This window comes from Colobus angolensis, unplaced genomic scaffold (genome assembly GCF_000951035.1).
Source record: "Colobus angolensis palliatus isolate OR3802 unplaced genomic scaffold, Cang.pa_1.0 Scaffold98, whole genome shotgun sequence".
Lineage (NCBI taxonomy): Eukaryota > Metazoa > Chordata > Mammalia > Primates > Cercopithecidae > Colobus > Colobus angolensis.
Window position 1 is genome coordinate 7,547,363 of NW_012123820.1, and position 13,453 is coordinate 7,560,815.

General features: G+C 34.3%; 1 protein-coding gene across 1 annotated transcript in view; it reads left to right on the forward strand.

Annotated features, from left to right (window-relative positions):
• The window catches only part of LOC105505093 (roundabout homolog 1-like), an 871,992-nt gene that overhangs the window by 682,846 nt on the left and 175,693 nt on the right, over positions 1–13,453 (forward strand). Inside the window, exon 3 of the mRNA XM_011932797.1 lies at positions 6,503–6,586. Coding sequence (XP_011788187.1) covers positions 6,503–6,586 — 84 coding nt within the window. The remainder of the gene's footprint in view (positions 1–6,502; positions 6,587–13,453) is intronic.

Sequence of the window (13,453 nt, forward strand, 5' to 3'; positions counted from 1 at the left end):
AGACAAAGTTTTAAAATTTTGAAGGAACTATCCAGTCACTAAAAAATTTATTTGAAAACAGATTTTACATCAAGGTTAACGTTTTGTTTATTTTATCAAAACACAATTTCTAGCAAGTATTATCCACTTGGATCATTGTAATCATGGTTCTTCTATCTTTGAAAGAAACAACCTTGATTTTTCTTATACCAGCAAAATTAGAGATGGTTGTAACACATTGTTTTCTGTTCTCATATTGTTGCTTTAAAAATAATTTATTCAATATTTAGTGGTAATTTTTTAATTTCAGACATGTTATATCTAATGTTCTACGGTACATGGATTTCTTCAGCTATTGTAAATATATTTCTTTATTTGCATCACTCACTAAATATTTTTAAGGAGGCACCACCTAAAAGCACCTACTGATTTTTTTTCCTCTCACTGTCTATAACATAATTTATATTTCTCCCCTTATTCCCAGTTCAAAAAAATGGGACAGATAATAAAGTACATTCAACAATTATTTGGGCTATACGTGATTAAAACAGAAGTCCGAATTTAAATTAAATTTGATTTTATAGAACTTTGATTCAAATTTAAAGCTTCACAAATATAGGGATTTTTGTATTTGATTTTATAATTCATTGCCTAGGTTTCTAATTAAATGTTCTCAGTACTCCATTTAAAGTATCCCTTCCATGCATTCCTCTTGATTAGTAGGAAAGAATCAATGAGAATTGATCCAATTTGTAGAACACAATTCTCATATTGATACTAGTTTATATTCATTTGCTTTTCCCTAATCTTTTATTAATGGTCATCTTTAAAATGTCAATTAATGCCAAAGCTCTGCACTGTGATAATGCAAATCTATAAAGAAACTAGCTTGACAAGTTCTAGTAAGTTGGGCAAAAGGAAGAAGCTTTTTATGTTTTATGTTTTTATTATACATAACTGAGTGTGACAGAAGGAAAGAAGGTTGAAAACCCTAATGTTTTGAGCTGTGATTACAAACCCAATTTAAAAATTAAAAATAAATAAATAAAATTCTGAATTTAAACCAACAGACTTTTCTCTTAGGCCTCTACATTTCCCCAATATAACACTGCCTACCATGGGATAATAAACAATGTAAATATCTATGGATTGAATGCTACTGCAAATATGAGTCTTTGTACTACAAAACTAATATTACCTATTTTAATACCGCTAGTGAAAGAGAAATACCACTGCATGATTGTCTGCTGCATATTATAGAAAAGACTTTAGATCATTAAATTTTCATCCACCATCCTTTAAACTTTTTAAATGTTTTTCATAAAAGACTGAGTGATTGAGCCAAGTGCAGTGACTCATGCATGTAATCCCAGCACTTTGGGAGGCCAAGGCGGGTGGATCACCTGAGGTCTGGAGTTCGATAACAGCCTGACCAACCCCTCTCTACTGAAAATACAAAATTAGCCGGGCATGGTGCTGCATGCCTGTAATCCCAGCTACTCAGGAGACTGAGGCAGGAGAATTGCTTGAACCGGGAGGTGGAGGTTGCAGTGAGCTGAGGTCACGCCATTGCACTCTAGCTTGGGCAAGAAGAGTGAAACTCCATCTCAAAAAAAAAAAAAAAAGATTGAATGATTGATAATGTTATGTCATATTTTCTGTATCTCTTTCTCCCAAGGTAGTTTTTATTCAACCATTTGAGTGTGAGTTAGAGATATGATATCTCATGCCTTAATTATTCCACATGTGTATCTAAAAACAAGTATGTCAATATGTATCTAAATGACAAGTATGTCATTTTTTCTGGAAACTTTAAGCTGGATCTTGAGTTTTCATTGAACAATCAACAATTTTTTTTCAGAAAGGCTTCATAGCTGATATAGTATACCATATTATAGAATGGTCTTCTCACTCTTAGTTGCCTGCTATTGGTGATAGTAAGTTTGATCAATGAATTACAGATATGACTGTCTGATCTATCAATTATCAAAGTGTATTTTTTACTTCCAAGTTAGCAAATACCCTCTGGGGTGATACTTTGGCACTGTAAAATATGCTGTCTTCCAACCATTTTTCACTTCATAGATGTAGGGGTTTAGGGAGATGCTGGCCAAAGGACATAAAATTTCGGTTAGGAGGAATAAGTTCGAGATACCCATTGTACAACCTGATGACTGTGTTTAATAACAATGTATTGTAGTCTTGACCATCTTTAAGACACTCAATTTTAAGTGTTCTCACTACAAAAAATGATGGGTGCATAAGGTAATGCATATGTTAGTTAGCTGTATTAAGCCATTCTAAAATGTATACATACATATCTCAAAACATCATGTTGTACTTAATTTAAATTTGTCAATTAAAAAATAATTAATGTTTAAAGATCCAAACATTTAATGAATTGTTATATTTAAAGACAAAGTTTCCTTAAAGACATAATTTATATTGTAAAGGAAGATATAGGTGTTTATTTCCTTTTATAGTTGTTGCTGTGAAACACTGCATATATACGTGAAACACTGTTTTAAGATGGTCCACTCAGACACTGTGTGTGTGTGTATATATATGTATATATGTGTGTGTATAGATAATTGTTGCTGTTATTATATATGAAAGACTGTTTTAAGATGGTTCACTCACATATTGTTTGTGTATATGTATATACTTGTATGTATGTGTGTGTATATATGTGTATATATACATACATATAACCTTATATATTGTAAGTTTAAGTATGGCATACAACCCCTACACAAAAACATATAAAACCACTTAGCAAAATAGTTATAAACAATAAGCCTATAGGTCAGAGTTCAGTTTTAACCCAGGTGCTAACTTTTTACTGAATTGTAAAATACTAAAAATATTTTAATATTTATGTGAAATATGTAACCTAGGTAGGGACTATAGCAAAGAAGTAGGTTGAAGACAAGATGATGAGTTTAGTGTTGAGTGAGAAAAGGTATGAGGCTTCTTGGAATTTACATGAAGTTGAATCACCAATGGAAATAAAATTTGGTTGTCGGTAGAGCATCCAGTTGAGAAATGTACAAATTGCATATGTTATGAAAAATAATCGAAGCCCTGAGCCCGGATGAAGATATCTACAGATAGCGTGTTGAAAAGAACAGGATGAAATCTGGAGCTGTGTGAAACACGACTATTTAAGGAGTATGGGGAGGGAAACAAGCTGTCATGGCTGAGGCATTAGTGTACATTCCTCCAGACTTGGATTCAATGGATAGAAAATCTAGAAGACAGATTTTTTAAAACAAATTTAAAAAACAGGGCTTAATTCTAAAATTGGAATTGATCACCCTGAAAAGCAGTGAAGGCCCAATGGCCACGAAATTCACAGGAACGCGTACATCTCATCAAAGGTTATTATGAGGGTCCATCTGACCCATTTCCAACCATGAATGACTATAATGTGATTCAAGACTTCCTTTTTACATTGAAAGATGCCTTATTTGTTTGTATGGATTTGAGGATATAGGATGTACAACAGCATATGAGTTTATTTATAGCAAGCTTTTTATCCCCGCTCTGCATATGATACTGGTGCAGAAAATACAATTCACATCATTTTCAGTTGTTTCAGATCGAGCGCCTATCACTTCAGTAAGGTTTGCATTCTTGGTTACCATCTCTTTATTAATTTATTTATTAACTTGGATTCAATGTAAAGTGGGTAGGTATACAAATGAGAAGCAGACAGAATACCTGACCCTCAGGAATTTAGATTATAATGGGGGTGACAGACACGTAAAACCCAGCACCTCTAATGCCAGTGTGTTTCTAGATGGGATGGCAGCTTTTACCAATTGCAGCTGAAGCTATTTCAATTCAGGCATGGGTAGCCCTAAATTCAAGCTGGAATATAAGAAGACCTCCTTTAGATATGGTAAGCACACAATAGTCTCTTCCTCGCTATCTTCTAGTCCATAGCTCGCATAATCAATGCTATTTAACTGAAAATTTAAGTAAATGTCTTTCGGACTGGCCTTAAATTAGTCCTCCAGCTCTCTTGCAGTGAGTCAATGGCTATTTCATGTTATTGTCATATTTTGACAGGAAGGAGAAGAAAGAAAAAAATTAGCAAAGCAGCTAAAAATAGCACCTTTTGTTTCCTTTAGGTCTAGCATACCATTAATTAAAGGCAGAACAAGGTAGAGATATGGTAAGATTCATTGATTAATGCAAAAGTCTATTCCTTCCTGAGCTTAAGAAGGGGCCAGAAACGTGATGAGTAGGAACAGAGAAGCAAATTTATAAGCCACTTAAGATAGGTTACATGCAGGTGGGAAAATCTATTTTATATGATTTAGGTATCTCATTTCAAATGACCGTAAACTTATCTTCCTCATCTCTGTTGTTTTCATAATAATATCCCCATTCTCAGGAAGAATTCAATAACAAAGCTACACAAACCTCATCCCAAAAGTCTTGTAATATTGTGTAGACATGCTGATTTATATCGTGGATTTGGATGATACTGTACTGTATTTTTAACAGAGTGATTAGAAAGGTATGGGTCCACATTAAATAACTGATTGTAAATTAAAAGTAGTAACTTCCCTTAAAAGTCTGCACTGTGTTACTAAAAAAAAAATTCATAAAATTAAAGTGATTCTAAACACATTCTATCATTTAAAACAAGATTGTAGGTAAGCAGGGTGGTTTTCTTAAAAGCTGGTTCATGCATTTGACCAAGCAATTTCTGATGATCTTCCTACAACCACCTCTCATATTTGGTTAGTCTGCATGAGCTAGATGACTTGTGACAGAACATTCTGAACACTGCCTCAAAACACACAAAAACGCCTGCTCCCCATTCTTTCTCATTGGTGTGACTTGGAAGTTTGACCTAAACAACATGTGCATGTAATAAGTTCACAGGCTGAAAAGGTAAAGTGGACACTTTCTGCCTTATCACTTGCAGCGTCTGTTTTAAGGGTAAAATGACAGCAACCATCACTAGCGAGGCAAGGACGAATAAAGCAAGAATGAATATCTTTTCTCTTTTGTCTGCACAGATCTGAACTTTTTTTTTTTCGTTTTAGCCACATCAGGTTATTATAATTATGTGATACTTATGGGAAGGAGGAGGGAAAGCAGGGAGATTAGTGGGGATAAATATGCTGCATGAAAAAAACCAAGTGGACTCATCTTAGTCTTTTTATTCCTTTTGAAGAATTTCTAAATCATCCCTGAATAGCTGTGTCTAAGACAAAATATGTCGACCTAGCTAGTGGAGACACAAAATTAATGACCTCTGTGAAGCTTCTAGAGGGGCATTACCTGCATGTACTCACTGGCTCATCCAGAAGTGACACACTGTTCCCCGAGTAAACATCTGCCCTTCTTCCCTGCTCAGAGCAAGAAATCCTTCCTCTGTAGAGAATGTTCAAGGTGATTCTCTTTAAAGCCTGCAGGACATCAGAACTTGAATGACCTATGGCTCTACCTTATTTGATTTAGGAGGGACACTCTCCGTTTGTATTGTGTCTGTGTCTGCTTCTCAGTTGCAGACCCATGAACACCGCTCACAGTTATCTCACATACAGATGACACGTAGACTGATTGTGCACCGGGGAAATTTAGTGGTGTCAGTGAGCTTCTATATACACACATACTGCTACTCTGCTACTCCAGCTGTGGGTGTGGAAATTGGAGTGTTGTGCCTAGCCTCCCCTCTAAAATTCTGCGTAGGAAAATTAATGTGCAATTTAAGAAAAACAGAAAAAAATGCATTTTTTACTTAAGAAAAATAAGCTTAGCTCAATGAAAATACTTACACGGATGATCGTGATATAGAATTTCAAACAATTTGGAATGTTTTAAAATATCCGAACCAAAATATCTAAAGTTACATGTGTTTGAGTCATGTATTCATTGCAGTAAATTTGTATCAGTCCTTAAAGACGAGAGATGGTTGCCTTCTGAAAGATGTAATGTTGCACGGCTTTCTTCCATGTTTCTCAGAAAAAAAGTATGACATTTTTATCATCCTCCCTCTTATTTGACAAGACCTATTTTTCCCCACATCCTCCCTGCCTCATATGAGGTACAGTCTCTGGAGTCTGTAATTGCCAGGAGATGAAGCGATGATGGGGAGTGATCACAGTCAATAGCTTTGATTAACAATAAGGTAGAAAATTAGCAATGCTAGCATCCAGCCACCCTGCCCTCTCCCTCCTCCATATGCTCTCTCAGTCCGTGCTGGCGGCCTCACAGAGGCCAGTCGGAGCCCTTCGTCAGCTTTGAAGTGCAGCAAAGGTGCAGGCAGAGCAGAGAATTAGGGAAATTAAGGAGAAAAAGTAGAAACTGTAAAGCATGATGCTGAGGCCTTCGCAGGGCTCAGTGTACGGCAGGAGGGGCCGGGATGAAGTGTGCTGCGTGTTGTCCTTGTGTGTTTTTCTGTCACATGTGGATTTACTTGTGTCTGGACATGCTGTGAGCGAAATGGCAGCTACTGTTACTACTGTGACCCCATCAGCAGCTCTGGTATTGTTTCCGACAGACCCTGAAGATCCAGAGAGGGGGAGCGACAACGGGACGCCGATCCCCACCTCTGATAACGATGACAATTCGCTGGGCTATACAGGTAGAGTGACTCTTTCTCAAATACCAACTTCCTCCTACAATGCCTCCACCTCCATCAGTCATCAACCACCTGTATAAAATTAATCCCATCATCCCTGCTTCCAGCTAACAACCACAACAACTTCTCATTTTTCAAACTTCATTCTGTTCATATCAGATCATATTGCTAAAGCAAACACTTTTGTGAACAGAAATGTACATGGAAACTGTAGTCATTCTTATTGTTTTACTATGTTTAATACGAAAGAATGCTTATCAAGCTGAAACTTTGATACTGCTAATATTTTTAGAATGATTTTTCTTAGAAATTTAATATTTGACTACATTGTTATCATAAAGGACAAAAGAACATTACCTGCAAGTAATTTGGATTAAAATGTATCTGTACCTTTTTTTTACACTTGTAATCTTAAAAACAACAGAAAGCAAAACTCTTAGAGCGATGTAATTCATAATCACCAACTTACATCTTCGGATTGTGTTTGCATGACTTATTGTTACCTTATGCACCAGCGACTTCTGAAATAGATGCATGTGTACACCAGCATAATAGTAACGAATTAACTAGTTATGTTAGAAATAATTGATATATAAGTGTTTAAGAATGATCACCCTGGACATATATGTTTCACATGGAATTTTTTGTTCTAAATATATTTGTATAATTTATACCTCTAACTCTGAGATAATTTGACTAAAACTTCAGCTAAGGAGAAGGAATACAAGACATCACTTATAACCCATTGAATTAGATAATGTGGCAACAGTGGTCTTATTGTAAGATCAGCTATTCATAATGCTCTCTTCACTGGTCCCTGTTAACACAGTTCTCCATAGACCTTGCTAAGTTGTGGGCTGTGGATAGGTTGTGGGTCTATGAGGTGAGGTAGGTGGAGTTAGAGATGATAGAGTCCTCTTCTGTATCATAACAATCATATAGATGACTGTGTTAAAAGAAAAATGTAATTCAATAGGCACATTTCACTTTAGCTAAAACAATAAAAGGATATTTTACTTTTGAAGCATCCTCACAGTGTTCATAAGTATCACTCTTCAATTGTATTCCTTGCCTACATAATTGTAGGTTTTAGACACTTGGAATAAGCAGTACAGTTAATAAGATCTTTATATGCAACTTTAATAGTTTTATATTTATTTTGCTCTTGTAAATAACTCATTTGCATTTTTCCTGTCTTCCAACATAAGAATGAGGATTCACCCATTAACTCATCATTTCCATTAGGTATAGCTCCGGCAGCACACCAACATGGCACATGTATACACACGTAACAAACCTGCACATTGTGCACATGTACCCTAGAACTTAAAGTATAATAAAAAAGAAAAGAAAAAGAATGAGGATTCAAAGACCAACAAATGCAATCCATGGGGGTGGGAGGGCACGGGGGTTTGTGTGATACTTTCCCAGGAACTTAGGTACAAAACAAGTTGTAAATGTCATCCCTTAGTACCATCAATACCAAAGAAGTTCATATTTGTGAAAGGAGGAATCCAAGATAGTATTCTTTCTCAGGGATATCCTCATTCGCCAATGCTTCTTAGTTCTGTTCCCTTTTACTCACCCAATCTAAACAACTGCATTGTTTTGATGCAATAATAGGGTTTGCCCTTTATCTTTTGTGGATTTCCCAAAAATTATGTATAAGTAATGAATAAATCATGTTGGAGTGCTGAATTAATAGAATTTAAATAACAATGCATTTCAGATTAAATACAGCATTAAATTTTTTCATTTTTATTTTTTCCCTTCAGGTTAATCAGGTGTCAGATTTGTCCTGTTAAACATATCATTAGATAAATTAACATGAGGAAATAAATTTATACAATTATCTTTATAGTCTATAATGGAACTAACTTAAAATATTACACTTTAATGCAAAGTGACTGGAGGACAATCTTCTGAATAATCTTGTTCCTGAGACTGTAACTGCCTTTAACAATCTAGTGGTAAAGGAAGTCTATTCTGTATATTTGGTTTTGTAAAATTCTTGATTACACAGAAACCTCTCTTCTGCTATAGAAATTAAAAAATGTTATATTTCTCTTTTGTTTGCATGTTAACTACACTTACACTCATTAAAACTTCCATTGTGAGTGGTAAGAAAAGTAAAGTAGAAAAAATAATTTTGGCTGCTTCATGACAACTGTAAAGAAAGATATCAATTGGCTATATAGTTAGTTAAGGAGTAATAGTTAAAAATATTATTTAAAATTGCCTACAGATATTGTTTCTTTTGTGTGCACATGCATGTGTGTGAATGTCTGAATGTATGAATTCCCGGTACTAGAATCACAGATAATTGAGTAGATAGAATCTTTATATTAGAGAAAATTGAGTTCAGAGGAAAGTGAGATGGCCTATCTGTCCAGGAACATTTTTATATATTTAATGTAAATTGTCTAGAGTTTAATATATCTGGAGTTTAATAACCCTGGGCATAGCAGCAAGAAGTTTTAATAAATAAAATATACATATTAAGCAACTTAGAGAATGTACAATGCAATTGTCACGTAAGTCATTGATATGAGTTACTTACAAAATGATATTAACAAGCAGGTATATCAGGTATTGTTTGTGGCATCTATGTTTTTTACACAATATCTCAAAATGACTGTGTAGATTTTATATATCAGATGTTAATTTTTTACTACATATTGCTTCACTTCATTGAGGTAACATGTGAGACACTTTTCTCCCTCACCCTAACATTTAGTATATATAAAAAAGAAAATAAACCTGTGTAATCCTGGAAAACATTTTTGGGGGAATGTGAAATAATCCCAAAAGAAGAAGATCATTATTTGACTAAAATTCCCATTTACATCCCCCTAATTATCCTTTTTTTCAATACTAAAAATAGTATAATTTCCACTGCAAGCTAATTTGTTACTACAACATCTGCTCTGACACTTAAGCCATTTGGGACCATCACTACCAACCTGACCCATTTAATGAGAACGCATGGATCTCATATCATACACATATCTTAAAATTTATATATCCACTAATGATCTAGTGAACAAATGATAATCTCATAATAGTAGTTGCTGCTTATATCATATACCATTCTAATCTAAATTGTGTAAGTGATTTAGTTGGGATCAGAATTTTAAAATGGAAATACAGAGTATCAGAGAAGAAACATGTTGATTCCTTTTCTCCTTACCATCTTTAAAAACAATGCTATAAAGCCATGTAAGGTTTTGAAATATTTCAGTTTCACTCTTACAAATCAAAGAATGCAACACAATTTCTAAGGTAGCAGTGTGGTATGTTATTAAAGTGGACTTGTGCATTATTTACAGTGAAGTGGCTCATTTCTTGTTTAACCAAGTGTGTCATAAATATTGAGGGTTATTTAACAGTTCATGGCATATAGCCTTTGTTGCAAGAACAAGTAAGAAGAGGTTTCAAATCAGCACTTGATTGGGTCAAACATACATCCAAAAGAGTCTGAATATGTAATCATCAATGATTTTTGAAGAGGCTTCTGAAAGGAGCAGAGTGTTTATCGACTGCTGGAAGTGTGTATAGTGTTTTACAAATATAAAAAAAAATAAGTAATACATCTAAGAATATTGAAATTTCTGAAATATACATATAATTTATACAGAGATTTCTGGCAAAAACTTTAGACAAGGACACAAAACTTAAAGAAAAATTTATTGATATGTTAAAAATTCAGGGAATAAGTGGGTGCTAACAAAGTTCTACTAACATTCTTAATCTTTTTACAAAGCAGTAATTAGAAAATGAATTTAACATGATTCCTTCTTCTGAGTAACAAAAAAAGTCTGTAAATTTGACTTGAAATGTCTAAAATATACCCTTTGTCCCTATTTGTACATACTAAAATAAGATAATGTCTTCTATCTCCACATGTCTAGTTTAAAGAATAGGTGCCTATATTGATAGTAGAATATTGGAAGAAATGTGAAATGCAAATTTAAAATCTTAAAACTAAAAAGTTATCAGAGTTATATCACTGTCAATTTAAGTAAAATCTAGCTATGAAATGTCAGATGTTTCATAGTAATTTCAAATAGGGATATTCAGGTCTTCTACTACTCAACACTACCTCCAAGTAAAGTTTGGTTATGATTGTTTAGAAGGAAACAAAATATATTCTCTTATTAAAAAAAGAGAGAGAGAAAGAAAGAAAAGCCTTGACAAATTAGTATGTTTGCCCACATAAACTTGGATGTAATCCCAAAACTTTGTTTGGTCTCATGCTGAGGAATTTCAACAGGCAGCTATTAACTGATGATGACACTGATTCTTGTGTCTCCCTACATTCTTAATTGTATTGCTTCACCATTCAAACTAAGCAAAAACACCATTTTGGTATGTGAATTTTTAACATCTATGTACTGAATCTAATAACCAGTGTTTATTATAACTACATGCATGCAAGACTGTTTTCTGAGCACTTTACCTGCAGCAACTCATTTAATCCTTACAACAACCCTCTAAGACAGTGCTATTATTAACAGCGACAGGGTCTGAGGTCTGCTTCAATATTCTAAAAGATAAATCGTTCAAAATTAATCACATATTTCTAGTCTCACGTAGTCTTGAGTTTAAATGAGTTGTGTCTATAAGCTACATTCGGGCATTTAGTTAGAAACTGAACAGATCCACCATGTCAGATTTGTCAGAAATATTAAACATTATATAGTTTTCCCATTTTCTTACTGTCACTTTATTTGTTAAATTAATAGTGAGAGTTTACATTAGTTTTACTAAGCGAACTAATGCTGGGTAAAGAAAGATTCTTATTGAATTATCCAAATAATTAGATGAGTCTACTGCAGAGCTAAGTATAATACTGTAAGTCCATTTCCTTTTTTGTATGCAATTGATTAATTTTTGGCGTTAATAGGTGCATTTTTTTTTAACATTCTAGATGTTCAATTATGTCCAGTATTCCATCAGTGATCTTCTCTGACACCTCCCTCATTAAACCCTTCATATTTTGTCCCAAACCCACTGTCTTCTCTTTAGACCTAAGACTTTCTTACATCACTCTTTTGTGTTGGATCTCCTGTTTCTTAGATCTAATTACTTTCTGTTTCCTGGTTTCTTCACTTATTAAAAGAAGCCTGTCCGCCAGAAAGCATTTTCAAGAAAAGCTTGGAGAACATCAAAATCAAAAAAGTTTTGCTAGGATGTGCTTGTGATATTTTGTCCACGTTTGCTTGTTGTTGATTTGTTGATTTCCCTTCAACATAGGACACTAGATGGGCCCATTCAAACTGGAGAACTATTTATTTCAGTTACGGAAAATTTTCTTACTATTTTTTATAATAATTCTTTTCATCTCTAGTTTCTCTGCTATCCTTTGGAATTGCTATTTGTCAGGCAGTGGGCCTCTTGGACTGGTCCATTAGTCTCTTGCTTTTCTCTCCTAATTTTAACTCTTTGTTATTTTTTTTCCAACTTCTTGGGAAACAACCTTTATATTTATTGTCCACCAATACTTTTATCATTGTGCTTAGTACATGGGGGTATATGAGTATATGAGGTATACTATCTTTTGTTTTGTTTTGTTTTTGAGATGGAGTCTCCCTCTGTCGCCCAGGCTGGAGTGAGCGGCGCCATCTTGGCTCCCTGCAAGCTCCGCCCCCCGGGTTCCCGCCATTCTCCTGCCTCCGCCTCCCGAGGAGCTGGGACCACAGGCGCCGCCACCACGCCCGGCTCGTTTTTTGTATTTTTTTAGTAGAGACGGGGTTTCACCGTGTTCGCCGGGTGGTCTCGATCTCCTGACCTCATGATCTGCCCACCTCGAGCCACCACGCCCGGCCTTTTTTGCAATTTTTAATGGCAAAACCTTAAATAGTTTTGTGCCCACCAAATATTAATTTTCTTGCATAAATTGCTGGGTAAACAAAGATTCTTATTGAATTATCCAAATAATTAGCCAGTCACTACTGTAGCTGCTACAACCCAAGTATTATTTCTTTCTTTAAATTTCCCTAAAATTTCTTTGTAAAACTTTAAATCTGAATTCTTCACGTATTCTACCTTATGGATGTTGGTATACCTAATGAGCACCTGTATGTTTTACGTATATTTTGTGTTTCTGAGTGTGTTTACTTACTTATGCATCCCTAACATTTGTAGCTATTGCTTATATTTTAAAAAATGAAGCAATCTTTTCACAATTAAAACTAAAACTATTTATCAAATGTAATTAAATGAAAATTTTCTATCCAAATCAAGGTTTAAAAGATTTTATTTAAGTTCAGATACTGCTTTTCCTTCCCCACCATAAAAACTCAAAACGTTCAGCTCCCAAGTTTTCCATATGGAAAATATTATCAAATTACTAATGAGAAATATATACATATATATTTGTTCACTTAGAAAGGTTTAAGTCTCCAAAGTACTAATGAGAAACTTTAGTGTTAGAAATAGTGTTAATAAATGTGTGGAAAACACACAACTAATCTTTAGTTTTTAAGAAATATTAAGATAAACTGCTTTAAACTGTTCTTCACAAACTCCAATTGTCGTTAGAGCTTAACTTACTTTTTAATGCTCAAATCCACTTGAAGCTCCCAGGTCCTGTGTTCTGTCAACTTCAGGAGGATAGAATTATGCGTGTCTACTACGTGTTGTCCATTGTTATAAAAATGAAACCATTTTTCTTTTTCTCTCAATTCTAAGGAAAAGACTTTTGGAGTATGAGACATAAATTTAACCCATGATCCTAATTCTGTCTCATTTGCTAGCTTTCATATTTTCAGACAATTGGCAAAATTTCTGAAGTCAATCTGAAGAATAGTTCAGCTGAAAATATTAGGCTGGTGCAAAAGTAATTGTGTAATTGTGGGGTTTTTCTTT